Raw genomic sequence first — 15,036 nt, 5'->3', positions numbered from 1 at the left:
ACGTCTTGTACTTGATTTTAGGGGGAAACCTTTCCAACTTTAAACATTGAGTATGATGTTAACCATCAGCTTTTTAAAGAATACCTTTTATCAGGTTAAGAAAAGATTTTTTTTTCTATTCCTGATATGCTGTTATTTATCATGAGGAGTTGTTGAATTTTGTCAAATGCTTTTCTGTGTTTATTGAGATAATCTTGTGTGTTTTTTCCCCTTCATTGTATTAATGTGCTGTATTACATGATTGACTTTTTATATTGAACCACCCTTGCATTCCTGTGACAAATTCCACTTGGTCATGGTGTGTAATCCTTTTAATGTGCTGTTGGATTTAGTTTACTAGAATTTTGTTGAGGATTTTTTTTTTCTTTTCATTTATATTAATAAGAGGTATGGGTCTGTAATTTTCTTTTGGTATCTTTGACTTTGGTATCAGATAATGCTGGCCTCATACAATACGTTAGGAAGTAGTTCCTCCTCTTCTATTGTTTGGAAGGTTGAATAGTATTTTTATTTATTCATCTTTAAATGTTTGGTTGAGTTCAGTGAAGCCATCTGGTCCTGCACTTTTATTTTTGAGGAGGTTTTCGATTACTGATTTACTCTTTCTACTTGTTATAGGTGTATTGAGATTATTTCTTTTGTGAGTTAATTTTGGTAGATTCCTAGGAATTTTTTCCATTTAATCTACATTATCAAATTTGCTGGTATACAACTGTTCATAGTATTCTCTTACAATCCCTTTAATTTCCTTAAGGTAGGTTGTAATGGTCCCACTTTAATTTCTGATTTTAATTAGCTATATCCTCTCTTTGATTTTTGTAATCAGTTTAGATAAAGGTTTGTTAATTGTGGTGATCTTTTCAAAGAACCAACTTTTGGTTTTCCTGATTCTCTCTTGGTTTTCTAATCTCAGTTTTGTTTTTCTCTGATGTGATCTTTATTATTTCCTTTCTTTTGCTCGCTTTGGTTTGGTTTGCTCTTTTTTTCCCCTAGTTGCATAAAGTGTAAAATTAGGTTGTCAATTTGAGATTTTTCTTCTATTTTAATGTAGGCATTTATAGCTATAAATTTCCCACTACTGCTTTTGCTGCCCTTCATAAATTTTGGTATGTTGTGTTTGTATTTTCTTTCATCTCAAAGTATTTCCTAATTTTCCTAGTGAATTCTTCTTTGGCCCATTAGTTATTTAAGGTTATGTTGTTTAATTTCTATATTTTTGTGATTTTTCCAGTTTTCCTTATTATTAATTTTTGGTGTTTCATTCCTTTGTGGTTGGAGAAGATACCTTGTATGATTTCAGTCTATTAAAATACTTATGTTTTATGGCCTAACATATGGTCTATTCTGGAGAATGTTCCATGTGCACTTCAGAAAAAAGCATGTTCTGCTCCTACTGGGTGGAGGGTTCTCTGTGTCTATTAGGTGTAGGTGGTTTATAGTGTTGTTCAAGTCCTACCTCCTTTTTGATCTTCTGTCTAGATGTTCTATCATTATTGAAAATGATATAATGAAGTCTCCAATTATTATTGAAAAACTGAATTTTCCCTTTTAATTCTGTCAGTGTTTAGTTGGTATTTTTTGTGGCTCTGTTTTAGGTGCATATATATTTACAATGTATCTTCTTGCTGAATTGGCCTTTTGTCAATATGCAGTGTCCTTTATCTCTTGTAACAATTTTTGACTTAAAAACATATTTTGTTTGTTATTAGTATAGCTACTCCAGATTTATTTTGTTTATTATTTTTATGGAATATCTTTTTTCCATCCTTTCACTTGGAACCTATTTGTGTTTGGGAGTCCAAAGTGAGGCTCTTTTAAGGAGCATAAAGTCGGATTTTTTTTTTTAAATTCTGCCACTAATGTTTTAATTCATGAGTTTAATCCATTCACATTTAAAGTAGTTATTGATAAGGAAGGACTTCTGCCATTTTGCTTCTTCTTTTTTGTTTTTATGTCATCTTTTTTATTCACCGGTTTCCCAACTATCTCTTTCTTTATCTTTTATTGAATTTTTTCTTGAGTACCATTTTGATTTCTTCTTTTTCTCTGCTGTATATTTTTTAGTTGCTTTCTTGGTGGTTACCAAGGGGATTTTTAACATCTTAAATTTATAGCAATCTAGTTTGAATTGCTCCCAACTGTACTTCAATAGCATACACTCTGCTGCTATTCAGCTCATTCCCCCTCCCTTTTGTTGTTATTGTAAATTACACATTGTAGTCCCAGTAACATAGACTTAACATTCTTGATTTATGCGTATGTCTTTTAATTCACGTAGGAAACAAAAAAAGTTACAAACAAAATACACAATATTAGCTTTTATACTTACCTATGTAGTTGCCTTTACCAATGATCTTACTTTCTTTGTATGGCTTCAGGTACGATCTATTGTCCTTGTTTCAGCCTGAAGAAGGCTTTTTAACATTTCTTTTAGGGAAGGTCTACTAGCAATGAACTTCATTAGCTTTTGTTTATCTGGAAATGTCTTAATTTCTTCTTCACTTTTAAAGAGTAGTTCTGCAAGATACAGAATTCTTACTTGACTTTTTTTTTTTTTCTTTTAAAGCCCTTTATCATCTCACAACCTCCTGGCTTCCAAGGATTCTGATGAAAAAAATCTTTCTGCTTTCAAGATTTTTCTCTTTGGCTTTTCAACAGTTTGATTATTATGCGTCTCTTGTAGATCTCTTTGAGTTCATCCTTCTTGGAGTTGGTTGAGTTTCTTGGCCATGTAGATTCTTATTTTTCATCAAATTTGGGAAGTTTTCAACCATTTTTCTTCAAATAGTTTTCTGTCCCTTACTCTCTTTCTTCTCCTTCTCATATATGTTGGTATGCTTAATGGTGTCCTATAGGTTACTTGGGTTCTGTTCATTTTTCTTTATTCATTTTCATTTTTTTCTCCTAAGACTAGGTAATTTCAGTTGTCCTAACTTGAAGTTTGCTGATTCTTCTGTCTTCTCAATCCTGCTGTTGAACTCTAGTGAATTTTTCATTTCAGCTATTGTACTTTTCAGTTCCAGAGTTTCTAATTGATGTTGTTCTATAATTTTTATCTCTTTATTCATATTCCCTACTTGTTCATATATCCTTGTCATGATTTTCTTTAGTTCTTTTTTTAAAATAAATTTTATTGGGGAATATTGGGGGACAGTGTGTTTCTCCAGGGCCCATCAGCTCCAAGTCGTTGTCCTTCAATCTAGTTGTGGAGGGCACAGCTCACTGGCCCATGTGGGAATCAAACCTGCAACCCGGTGGATTAGAGCTCGTGCTGTAACCAGCTGAGCCATCCGGCAGCCCCGATTTCCTTTAGTTGTTTGTGGTTCCCTTCAGCTTTTTTAACGTATTTAGACAGTTAATTTAAAATCTTTGTCTAGTAAGGCCAATCAGTTTTGGACTTCTGTATCCATGATTTTGTCACTTTTTTTCCCCTATGAATGGGCCATTTCCTGTTTCTTTACCCATTTCCTGTACACTTTGCAATGTTTTGTTGAGAACTGGATAATTTAAATATAATGCAGTAACTCTGAAAATCATATTCTCTCTCTTCCAGAGAATGCTTCAGCTGTTTAGCAACTTTTCCAAACTATATTTGCAATGACTGTATTTCTTGTATTTCTTGTTATGTGCTATCATTGACGTCTTTGTTCTCTTGTCTCTGAGATCAACCAGTGATTTCTTTTAATGTTTGGTTTTAATAAAGGAAAAAAAGGTCTTCTGTTTCTTTAAATTCTTTTGGCAGACATTGTCTGGGAAACCCTTCAGTCCTAGGGGATTGAAACAATAGCCAATCTCCTTTCTAGTCTTTCAGTGAACTGCCAGGCAAATCAAAACACTCATCCCCAAAATTTGGAGGGCAGGGTTCCCATCTTGGTACCAGCAAGGCACTCATTGAACATGGGGCACTGTCCCCACAACTGTCTGCTACAGGGATGGGGCATGCATAATGGTAGCTGCTAGCAAAACATGAAATTCACTGACATATAGAAGCCTTTATCTTCAACAAGCATTCACTTGTATGCTGTGAGTATCTAACTAGACTTTAGAGTTTTGCAATAGGGATTCTGACACTTCTTGCCGGCTCAATAGTGGATGTGGTATAGGGACTGATTCCTGGAGCGTCCTCCTCTGCCATTTTCCATGATGTCACTCCTGTATTTTTGTTGAGGTAATAATCTCCATATATAAATACTCTGGCATATATTATAAAAAGAATTTCAGTGAAGGCTGATATGTGTACAAGTAGTGTATGTATCAAATTACTTCTTACAAATTATTTACCATTATACCTGTCCATGTCACAAATTGGGATAGTTGACCAAAAAGATGGAGTTTTGCACGTATTTATAGTGTCACTGTATATCAGTACACTGTATCTTGTGGCTATGCAGAGAAAATGGCATTTCTTTATTGTGTCTGTAGTTAGTTTAGTCTTTTTCTGACCACTTCTTATAGGAGACCCACTGATTAGGTGGAGAAAAATCCAATACTATTTAAAACTTAGTCTAAGATGATCACATAAGTGGTTTGTTTAGGTAGTATCCAATTCCATGGGATAAAAACACTCTGTCTCTGTCTGCTTTTTATCCTGGGGTGATTTACGAGTGTGGGAAGAGGAGTGTGGCATAGATGCTCTCCCAGCAGTGGGGCACTGCTCGTTTCCCTTGGTTTGATGTCCGCTGCTTCCTCTGGTCTGTGGAGCAGTGTCCCTTACCTGCTAGTTGTGTTTGCCCTGCCAGCACGTGCAGATGATGCATGGCTGGTGTAAGGCAGTGGTGATGGCTGTGTGGCTGGTCAGAACCTAAGTGGCCCTCCCTGACTGCTTCCTGTCTCCCTTCCTCTCAGCTTTCTGTCTGGCCTGGAGCAGCACTCACAGCCTTTGCTACAGGGTTGCTCTGTCCCGTGGCGGGCCCTTTGGCCAGCCCTTCAGCTCAGCAGTGTGATTCTTGGAGCTTGCTGTTGCCTAACCATGCCTGGAAAAACCGTCTCTCGAGACAATGGCTGGCCTGGCCTCTAACACTGGACTTACTGTGTGATCCTTCTGTGTGTGTCAAATGCTGCGTATTGCTTCATTTTATCTCTTTGCATTCCCTTCAATACTAAAACCTAATAGCTCCCCAGGCAGATGAATGCTTCCAGCAGACTAGGGCAAAAGTCATATTTAGAGAACAAAACAACAACGAAAAATAATAATTTTCAACCACTATTGCTATTACATGTGTGTACATAGACATATATGAAGATAACATTTAAAGATTCATATGTAATTCTTAATGTATACAAGCTTTACATTTAGAATTTTTAGAGAGGCATATGTGGTTTGCATGTATGTATGTATGTATGTATATTACATATACACGTTAAGATATATATAGCATATATAGTTAAGATATGTTGCATATAAACATGTATATGTATGTATAAGTAAGAGGTTTGCTTTCTATCAAAATTTTCCTTTGACTAAAAATACTTGATTTAAAACACATTTTCTTCTATTGCAGGACAGTTCGCATATGGTTAAAGAGAGATAGTGGACAATATTGGCCAAGCATATACCATGTGATGCCTTGTAAGTATCTGGATTTCTGTCTTTAAAAACCAGACTGACCTCAGCTCCCCTTCCTTCCAAGGTTGCCTTCTCTTTATTTTATTCTTGAGTAGGGATACCTGAGGGTTAGGATTATCATTATAATGGAAAGTACCATATTAAATCGTTTTAGATTTTCTAAAACTCTCAATATGTAAAATAAGAACATTGTTCTGAAATTGACGATATATTCATAGGATCTGAATAAGATTAATGGAAGGACTACAGCACATAGGCTTTCTGATTATAGCAGTGTCCCTCTCTTTTCTTTTTGTTTAACTTTTTTTGTAAAGTACTTCCTTAGACAATTCCAAATTTTGTCCAGTGATTACATTTGTGAAGTAAATTTGTTCATGCATTGTTGTTATATTATTTATCCAAATTCAAGACATTCAACATTGAACATTCAGTTCTCAAAAGGATTTGCTTAGGATTGAAACATTCTAATTAGAAGTCAACCTCATTTACCTAAGATCTTATGTGAGAAATATGTCTGCACTGATAAGTAGTGAATCTTGCAAATATACTTTTTTTAAAAAAAGATATGACTGATTCTTAGGCTCTTACACAGGCAGAGTTCCCCTGCAGGGAGAGAAGATCTGGCTCCCCAAAGTAAGAAATTCCTTGGGGTGGCTGGTTGGCTCAGTTGGTTATAGAGCAGTGCGCCTAACACCAATGTCACTGGTTCTATCCCCACATGGGCCAGTGAGCTGCGCCCTCCGCAACTAGATTGAAAACAACTACTTGACTTGGAGCTGATGGGTTCTGGAAAAAACACATTGTTCCCCAATTTAAATAAATAAATAAATAAATAAATAAATAAATAAACTTTTTTTTATCTAGTGTTTTATCATTAAAATTAATGAAGTTTGGGCATCCTATTCCATATTTATTTTAGTGTAAAATAATTATTTAAATTCATTATCAGTTGTATTAGTAAACATTTCCCTTATTTCCCTTCCTTTAAATCTTAATTAAAATTGACGCCCTAGGAAAATCCCTCAGGTTTGTCACTTGGGCTTATGTCCCCTCTGGCTTGCTGCAGTGTCACCTCTTCCCTTGTTACCGGTATCTAGTTTGAGAAGTACATGGCATAATGTGCTACTAGAATCATGCTAAATTGTAGATGTGATTAAGTTTATGCCTCTAGCAAAGGAATATTGTAATAACATAAACAACAATTTTGCCTGTTTATGAACAAATGAATTATTAAGGATGTAATGGTTTTCTGTGATTTTCAAATTATCTTTGAGATTTTGTATGTCTTTTGAATTTTGCATGACAAACGTGAAGCTGAACCAAGTACTCAAGCCTACCTTACTAAAGAAGAAACTTCTTGTAATTCTGAGTACTTATATTCGCCCCTTACCTGTTGTGCCTCCAGCAGACAACATTATATGACAAAGGCTCTAGGTGAACTTTGTTTTTAAGCCATGGTAGTGATGGGGGCTTAGGTAAATGGAAAGGGAAACGAATTCTCTGATTTTTCCCCCCTGATTTTTAAGTGGTATGAACCAGTTTTATCTGTGGTCTTGCTGTTTCTTGCTGTTTAATGTACAAAGTTGACACAGTATCTCACTGAAAGAAATGGGGTAGGACTGTAATCCGAAAAGTTGAAGTTGACCCCAGAGACGTGTCACTCTCATGATTGTGAACAAAGGAGAGGCGGGCCTGGGCAGAATGATGAGGGCTTGGGGACAGCAAGCAAGGAACCCTCTTGAGATGAACACTGATAGGAACCTCGTGACGACACAGGACCCTAAGCTATTTCTTACCCACCCCCTGCCCCATACACTCATCCGTACACATTTTGGTATCATTCTCTATAATGTTCTGTGTATTTTAATGTCACTGAGAATGCAGAGAAGCTTCGAGTTCCATTTTCATAACGTATTAAGCTGTGTGCAGGAATGACTAAAAAGCTGCCATAGCTTCTGCACCCAGCATAGGTGTTCAATAAATATATACTTATTGAAGACTTGAATCTGATAATAAAGATAAATTTCCCTGAGAACATTGGTGTAATTTTCCTAATGACTGAACATGATCTTTGAGAAGGAGGACCCTCTAAGTATTTGCATATTTTACCTATGGTGTTCTACTAAAGGGAGCAAAAAATGGATTCGTTTGCTGTTAAAATGGGGTCTGTGGACCAGCAACATTAGGATCACCTGAGAACTTACTAGAAATGTAAATATTGGGTTCCACTCCTGATTTTTGAATCAGAATCTGCATTTTAATAAGATCCCTAGGTCATTTGAATGCACTTTAAAGTTTGAGGGCATTGTCTTGTGGCAATTTATACATGTTTATATGAATGCATGTAAAGCTTCATGCATATATAGTGTTGATTTGTAAACACATAGATAGAAGTACACATTCTAGTCGATCAAACATTTATTGCACACCTGCTGTATATAGGCCATCAGGCTAGGTGCCAGTGTTTGCTGATGAGCAAGGCTCACATGGTCAAGATGACTTCTGTCATCGTTCATTGTTAGGTGGTTCCACTACCACGGAGAGGTAAAAGATCAAAAGGCTATGTTCTTCATAATTAGTCAGAAGTTGGTTTTTATCTTCCTAGGAATCGTATGCATTCAGATAACATAGTCATTGATCTCTGAGCAAGAATTTAAGTTTTGTTTAACTTGAGAGAGCACAGAATCTTATTGCATAAGGAAATACCCGATGCTACATTTTTGGTCAGTTACAAAACCTGAAATAGTTTTGAATTTCCAAGCGTTTGTTTTGCAATCCTTTCTTTTGAAAGGTGTTTTGGTAAGAGGTTCGTATTATCCTTAATTACCAGTTATGTGGTTATTAGTTACAAAATAAGTGATATGGCACAGTATACCTGGAGGCTATAATAGAAACACCACAAAGCAGATATGACCATGTGTGTTTATAGTGGTATACAGCAAGTAGTATTCCAAATTACAAAGAAAACATAAAATATCTTGTACATGTGATACATGACTTATTTATTTTGTCCATTAGAATACCTTTTAAATATAGTACTTGTCATGTTCCGCGTAGGATACTAATGATATGTAGCGTTGAGGAGAATTTGAAGTTTAAGGGAGGGAAGGAAACAGAAGGCATTAGATGAGAAAGACTGAATAGTGAAGGCTAAGTTTGATGGCAGGAAGTGAGCCAGAAAGTAAGAGTGTGATAAGGGCTGAGTGAACCTACAGGAGTGGGAGACAAGAGACAGAAGAGCAGACACTTCATGATCAAAAACAAAACCACTGCTTTGGCAGTGTCCTTATCCCCTGTCTTTTCTGAGAAACTCCCGCATCGCTGTAGGAAGGAGCATGGAGAAACTAGACTTGCCTCCTTAAGGCTCTTGGCCCCTGAGCCAATCTGATTTCCCCAGAAATTTAGAATTTGGAGTAGGAGACGCTAGTCTCTTCTCAGGCTGGTCCCTTGAGCTGGGAACATGTAAACCATAGAGCTGTGAAGCTCTTGTGTGCGTAAAGAAACAGTGAAAGCTGACCTGCTTAAAAGGAAGTGTGAACGAGGGAGGAAGGACCACTCCAGAGGGAGAGCATCCTGAGCAAGCGATGCTTGAATGTTTTCCTCCTTACCCTCCTAACCTCCAGAAGCCTGCCTTTGCTTCTGCCTTTGAGTTGAAGAGATACTCCCTCGCTTACTGGATGTGCCCATTTGTGTTTAAGTTCATTACTGTTCTTGTAACTGCAAGTATGTGACTCAGCCTACCCCTGATTGTATACCTCCTAGTTCCTCTCTGTTCAGTTTCTCGTGGGTCAGTGTGATCTTTAAAGAGCCAGGACTAAGCCATGTCTCTCCTGGTGTCACTGTGGTGTTAAGCCGGAAATGGTCTGAGAAAAATGAGGGCAAGTGAAGAGCAAAAAGAACTATTTATCCTATTTTCCTTAGTTTCTTTGGACAGTTCATTCAACGGATTTTAAGTGCTTCTTCTCTACTAAGCACTAGGCAGTGTGCTAAGGATATGTGGTTAAATATGGCAGATGATCCCCATGTCTTCATGGTGTGTGGTCTGGTGGGGAAGGCAGACCGAGAATAAGTACCACTCATGATGCGTGATGAGTGTTGTAACAGGAAGTCAGCACAATGGACGTAAGGTCACAGAGCCTCCCTGAGGAATGTCCATTTTAAACCCCTGCTGTCTGTACTGAATTTGGGGTGACTGATGACTTGTGTTAGCGTTTCCTATAAGCTCATTTTTATGGATGAGTGAGAAATAACAGCATTTCCTTATCCAGTGTTCTTTCAAAAAATAATATATTCTTGACATAGCTCTGGTAGTACCTGCTTATTGCCTATGACAAGATCAAGTTACAACCTACCCACCAGGGACCTGCCTGGGCTTGGAAACCAGAGAGGGCCTTCCTGACTGTACAGAGTTGAGGTTTCAGTTGTATCCATAAGTGTGATTATTTGTTTTAGGCTTCTAAACAGATACCATTTCAACCACCACGTTAGTATCACACTACGGAGGAAAAAGACACACATGAAAAGCACAGACATTTCTGTTTTCATGACTGAGATATTTTAGATTTACTTTACCAACTAGGTCAGACAAAGGAATGGAGGAGAGAGTTCTCACACAGAAGCCAGGGTGGCAGGTGTTAGAGATTTTCTTACTCCGTTAAAGTATTGGGTATCGTGTCTGGGCCTTTATTGCCAACTTTTCCCCTTGGGCATGGAGAATAGGTAAAACACCTTGGCTGCCAACGATGGTCGTGAATAGGAGGTTGAGAAAGCTGGAGCCTTGGGGGTGAAGGTGTCTGGGATAAACCACTGTGGGTTCTGTTGTGGCCAGGGCAGGCGGGTGGAATTTACTTTGGCTCCGAAGTGTTTATAAATTTGTCCTGAAAGCAAAACAGAAGACAGGTTTTTAAAGAGGTCTAAGATAAAAAGCACACCTAACAGAGCCATACAGTGACCTGTTTTGTCACATTCCCGGCTCTGTGCCGTGGCCTGGTGGGATGCCACTGCCCAGTCTGAAGTGGTTGAGCCCCTCAGTTTTCACACAAGTATGGCCACTTTACCATTTGTTCAGCTAACTTTTAAAGTATAGGAACTCTAGTCCTCACTGAAAAAACATAATTCTGAACTGTGTGCTTCCCAATTTTTATCAAACGCCCGGTTGAGAGAAAGGCTATTTATGATGGCAGCAGGAAGGATATGCAGTCCAACACTCCTGTGCAGTCTGACTTTTCCTACTTGTGTGAGCCCTCTGCAGAAATGCCTTCATGCATTGTGCCCTCAGCTCATACCGAGGTGTACACTACGGCTATTTTTGAAGTAATCGTCTACCCTAATGCTTAGTGCCCTTTTCATGAGAAGCACTAAGCAGTAATATTTTTCAGATAAGAGGGCCAGAATCACTTTGCTTTCTCTAGGGTGGAACGTACCAGCCTGTGTGCTGCCGCCTTTGGGATGGTCCAGATGGCTTACTGGCCACGAGAACTGATCCCCTTGGCAGGGCTGGGGAGATCCAGTCATCTGGGCCCTAGCAGTGTCTCCCATTTACTCCAGGAGCTGTACAAATCTAATTTTCTGTATGTGTCAAGAGGCAAAAAGGTTTGGAGAACAGCTCTAAGGACCTCTGGTACATGGTTCTTACGGATAGGTGCAAAATGGAACGTGTTGTGTTTCCCAGCAGATCTTTATTCTAATTTTCTGTCTGTTCTTTTATATATATTTCCTTAGTCATGACTTTTTGCTTTTATTTTTTATTGTTTGGCTATATTATATCTACTTTTTAGCCATTTCATATTCTTTGTGAAATAGAGTAGGGAATGTATTAAATAAGTGATCTTAGTTAAGATAAAGTTTGAAACTTCTTAGTTAAGAGAGATGAAGTTTGAACATAGTCTTGCTGTTTACATTAAGTTCACCCAAAAATATGCTTTGTTTTAGGTTGGAGTACAGCAGTACCCCTTTACCTGTGGTTTTGCTTTCTGCAGTTTCAGTCAATTTGGTCAAACGTTGTCCGAAAATATCAAATGGAAAATTCCAGAAATAACTCATAAGTTTTAAATTGAGCACCGTCCTGAGTAGTGTGATGAAATTTCTCGCTGTCCTGCCCCGTCCTGCCCGGATCATGAATCATCCCTTGTCCAGCGTGCCCACACTGTACATGCTCGTTAGTCTCACGGTGGCGGTCTCGGCGATCAGATCAGCTATCATGATACGCAGTGCTTGTGTGCAGGTCACCCTTATTTTACTTAATAATGAGCCCAAAGTGCAAGAGTAGTGATGCTGGCAATTTGGATGTGCCAAAGAGAAGCTGTAAAGTGCTTCCTGTAAATGAAAAGGTGTATGTATGTATGTATGTGTAGGAAAAACGACCTATAGGGTTCAGTACATTACATGGTTTCTGGTGTTTACTGGGGGTCTCTGAGGTAGCCCCCTGTGAATAAGGAAAGACTACTGAATTCAAAATACCTTGTAATATATTGAATGTGCCTGGGTGGGAAACTGGTATTTGATGTTCATTTTAGCTACCAATCTGTTGAGTCAACTTTGGTCAAGTCCTTTATGATTTTTCTGTTCTGAAGCCTAACAGATAAACTGTCCATTTTATTCTCAATTTTGCCGAAGTATTTTTATTATGAGATATATCAAATAAATATTTGTAAAGTCCTTTCAGGTTCTTGATGTTTAGCAGTGTCATTGCTCATCTTAACCCAGAGGGACTAGGAAAGATTCACTAATTCGTTAGGTTGTGGCTGGATTGGTTTCCTTTACCCATTTGTTGGGATTATAGTCCTAGAGCAACAGATAACTTGAAATTGAGGATTTAGAATATTAAAATGGTTAATATTTTTATAAGCTTTATATCTGGGATGGAAATGAGCTATTCTGTATGTAAATTGCCGATGTTAATTTTCCCATTGGTGAGGTCAAAGGAGCACTCGCAGTGATTGAGGGCTGTGAAGGTGATTCATGTGCCATCCAGCCTCTTCTGCTGGGTTCAAGGGACGTGGGGGAAAATTCATGTGGGTAGGTTAGTGATCGAAAGGTATTTAAAGTAATGGATTGGCAGTTCTGTTTTTATAAGGTAGTGTTTGTTTAGGTGATTTTTAAACAATATGTTTAATTCGATTAAGGGAGTTTCTTGGCTGATGGGGGAGTATGTGTATAATTGGGAAAGGCCCAATTATCTTACTTCAAATAACTTCTTGGTTTCCAGTTGTAAAGTATATTGTTCCTTTTGATTTCTTTTGGTATTGGTTATAACTACTTACATTTTCAAAAATAATCTGACCTTTTCATTTTATGTTGACTAAGAAGAAAAGGTGCCCAAGGACGTTTTGGTTTTTAACAGAAATGAAGGAAAACATAGATTATTCAAACTGAAAATAACAGGTATTAATCTGAGTAATATAGCATTTATTTAACATATGCTTGTTTGATTTTCATCTCACAGAGTAATTTAAAATTCACTGTATAGATCACTTTACTGTAACTTAAAACTTGTCAGGGAGAAAAAGTGACCACTGCTAATTCACTGTAATTTTGCTGATGTCTCTTATACTAAATTAAAAGAAAACAAATGGTTAATTTCAGTTGAGTACACACAATATTTGATTTACATGAAAAATGCTTTTTAACGCTAGGCCGTTGAAGACCTAAATGTAAGTGTTCTTAATAAAATAAAACATGGGTTGAATACTGTAAACATAATAAATATAATCTTGTGATAAGCAGGGCTGGGTGAAATAATGTTAGTAAATTAAATCTTTGCTTTGTGGTGGTGGGGTGCTTCTGGAAGGCTCTGTATTCAAGCCACTTACGGTGGGATCCTGACATTTAACTACACCAGGATGCCTTTAACAAGTGGTGATTTATTCACGGAAGTACTGTTGTTTATTTAGTTTTAAAGTTCCCACCAGAACACTCCATGAAGATTAGTGTCTCCTGCCAAATAATGCCTTCAGCATTGTAAAGCAGTCAGTGTGATCGAAATCCACGGCTTACCCTTCAGAAAACTTGTGTTTATTTGATCAAAGTTCAACCACTCAGCAAAAGACAAAAAAGAAAGTAGTCATATAATGTAAGAAATACAGGTATAAATAACAGTAATTAGGAAACTTTTCCCCAAATAGACTTATTTTGAGAATACCTCCTCTCAACTACATTTTTTAAAAAAGCAAGCGCAATGTTTTTGTAAGACGACCTATGGGATAGAAGTATTAGAAATACAGATGACCAATTTCTCTGTAAACCACTTAAGTATTGATTCTGTTGAAGTTGATCTCTTGAATTCCCTTTGTCTAGGGCTCGTATCTCTTGAGCTTTTCCTCCTTCAAATTACATGGTCATTAATATAATCATCCAGACTAGAGTGTCTCCTTATTTTAGTTTTTCCTAACCTTAAAGCGGAATACCTGCCTGAAACTACACAGATTGCATTAAGAAAAACACTCAGTATTATGAAAGTGTTTAATTTTAAAAATAAGATTTTGACAGGCCATCAAGATCTAAAGTAAGAGATTATTATTTCCAATTATCCATATATCTACACAAATTCCTTTTCTATCTTATTTTTACCTTTCATTATCTCCTTTTCTAAAATTTTGCCAAATACACTTCTTTTAACTGTCATCACTGTGAGACAGAGAAGGGAGATGGCAAATCTTAATCAAATAGCATGGAAAATGAGTTCTAGTACTGTTTTATCAAGAAATTGTGGTCAGTTTTTCCCCTAGATTTCCGTAAAAACATTGGGGAAAAAATAGAATATAACATTAACAAGAGCAGTCTCGCGCAAACTACATGTTGCATGTGTCAACCGTAAACAAAAGTCAACCTGATATTCCATCACCACAAAGGATTTATTCAGGAAAAAGAAAGGATTGCAATCCAATCCATGCAGCCATGGTGAGCCACATACACACACTGCAAGAAGAAGCAGGAAGCCCCCTTTTCACAGGGGAAGAAGGAGTAAAGAGGAGGGGCTTTTTTAGAGCTGTGTTGTGAACAAAGATTTCTTCCTGCACGCTCCTCCCACAGGCCCTCCGGACTCCTGTCCAGGTTACAGTCTCGTAAATTTTGACACATCGTAAATGTGAGAGGTCTTGGGAAATGGGGGTCACCCCACAAAGATTACTCAGGTAGTTATCTTTTCTCGTGAGGAGAAGTTAAAAGTGAGGGGACTTATCTTTCTCTGTCTGACTTATTTCACTTAACATAATGTTCTCTAGAGAAAGATAAGTACCATATGATCTCACTTATTTGCGGATTCTAAAGAAAAGAATAAGTGAATGAACTAATCAGAAACAGTTTGGGAGACAATGAGGAAAAACTGAGGGTTGCTAGATGGGCGGGGGGGGGGGGGGGGGGTGGGGGGGAGGGTGAGGGGATTGGAGGGCAGTCGGTGACCACAGGATGGCCACGGGGTTTGAAAATTAATCTGGGGAACGTAATTTGGTGGTTACCAGAGCGTAAGGGTG

General features: G+C 37.6%; 1 protein-coding gene across 1 annotated transcript in view; it reads left to right on the top strand.

The window, feature by feature from the left end:
* Window positions 1-15,036, top strand: part of WDFY2 (WD repeat and FYVE domain containing 2) — a 164,751-nt gene that overhangs the window by 65,002 nt on the left and 84,713 nt on the right. The window contains exon 2 of the mRNA XM_033104237.1: window positions 5,502-5,569. Coding sequence (XP_032960128.1) covers window positions 5,502-5,569 — 68 coding nt within the window. The remainder of the gene's footprint in view (window positions 1-5,501; window positions 5,570-15,036) is intronic.

Source organism: Rhinolophus ferrumequinum, chromosome 4 (genome assembly GCF_004115265.2).
Source record: "Rhinolophus ferrumequinum isolate MPI-CBG mRhiFer1 chromosome 4, mRhiFer1_v1.p, whole genome shotgun sequence".
Classification (NCBI taxonomy): domain Eukaryota; kingdom Metazoa; phylum Chordata; class Mammalia; order Chiroptera; family Rhinolophidae; genus Rhinolophus; species Rhinolophus ferrumequinum.
The sequence above is the reverse complement of the archived record's forward strand: the minus strand, read 5'-3'. Positions and strand labels throughout refer to the sequence as shown.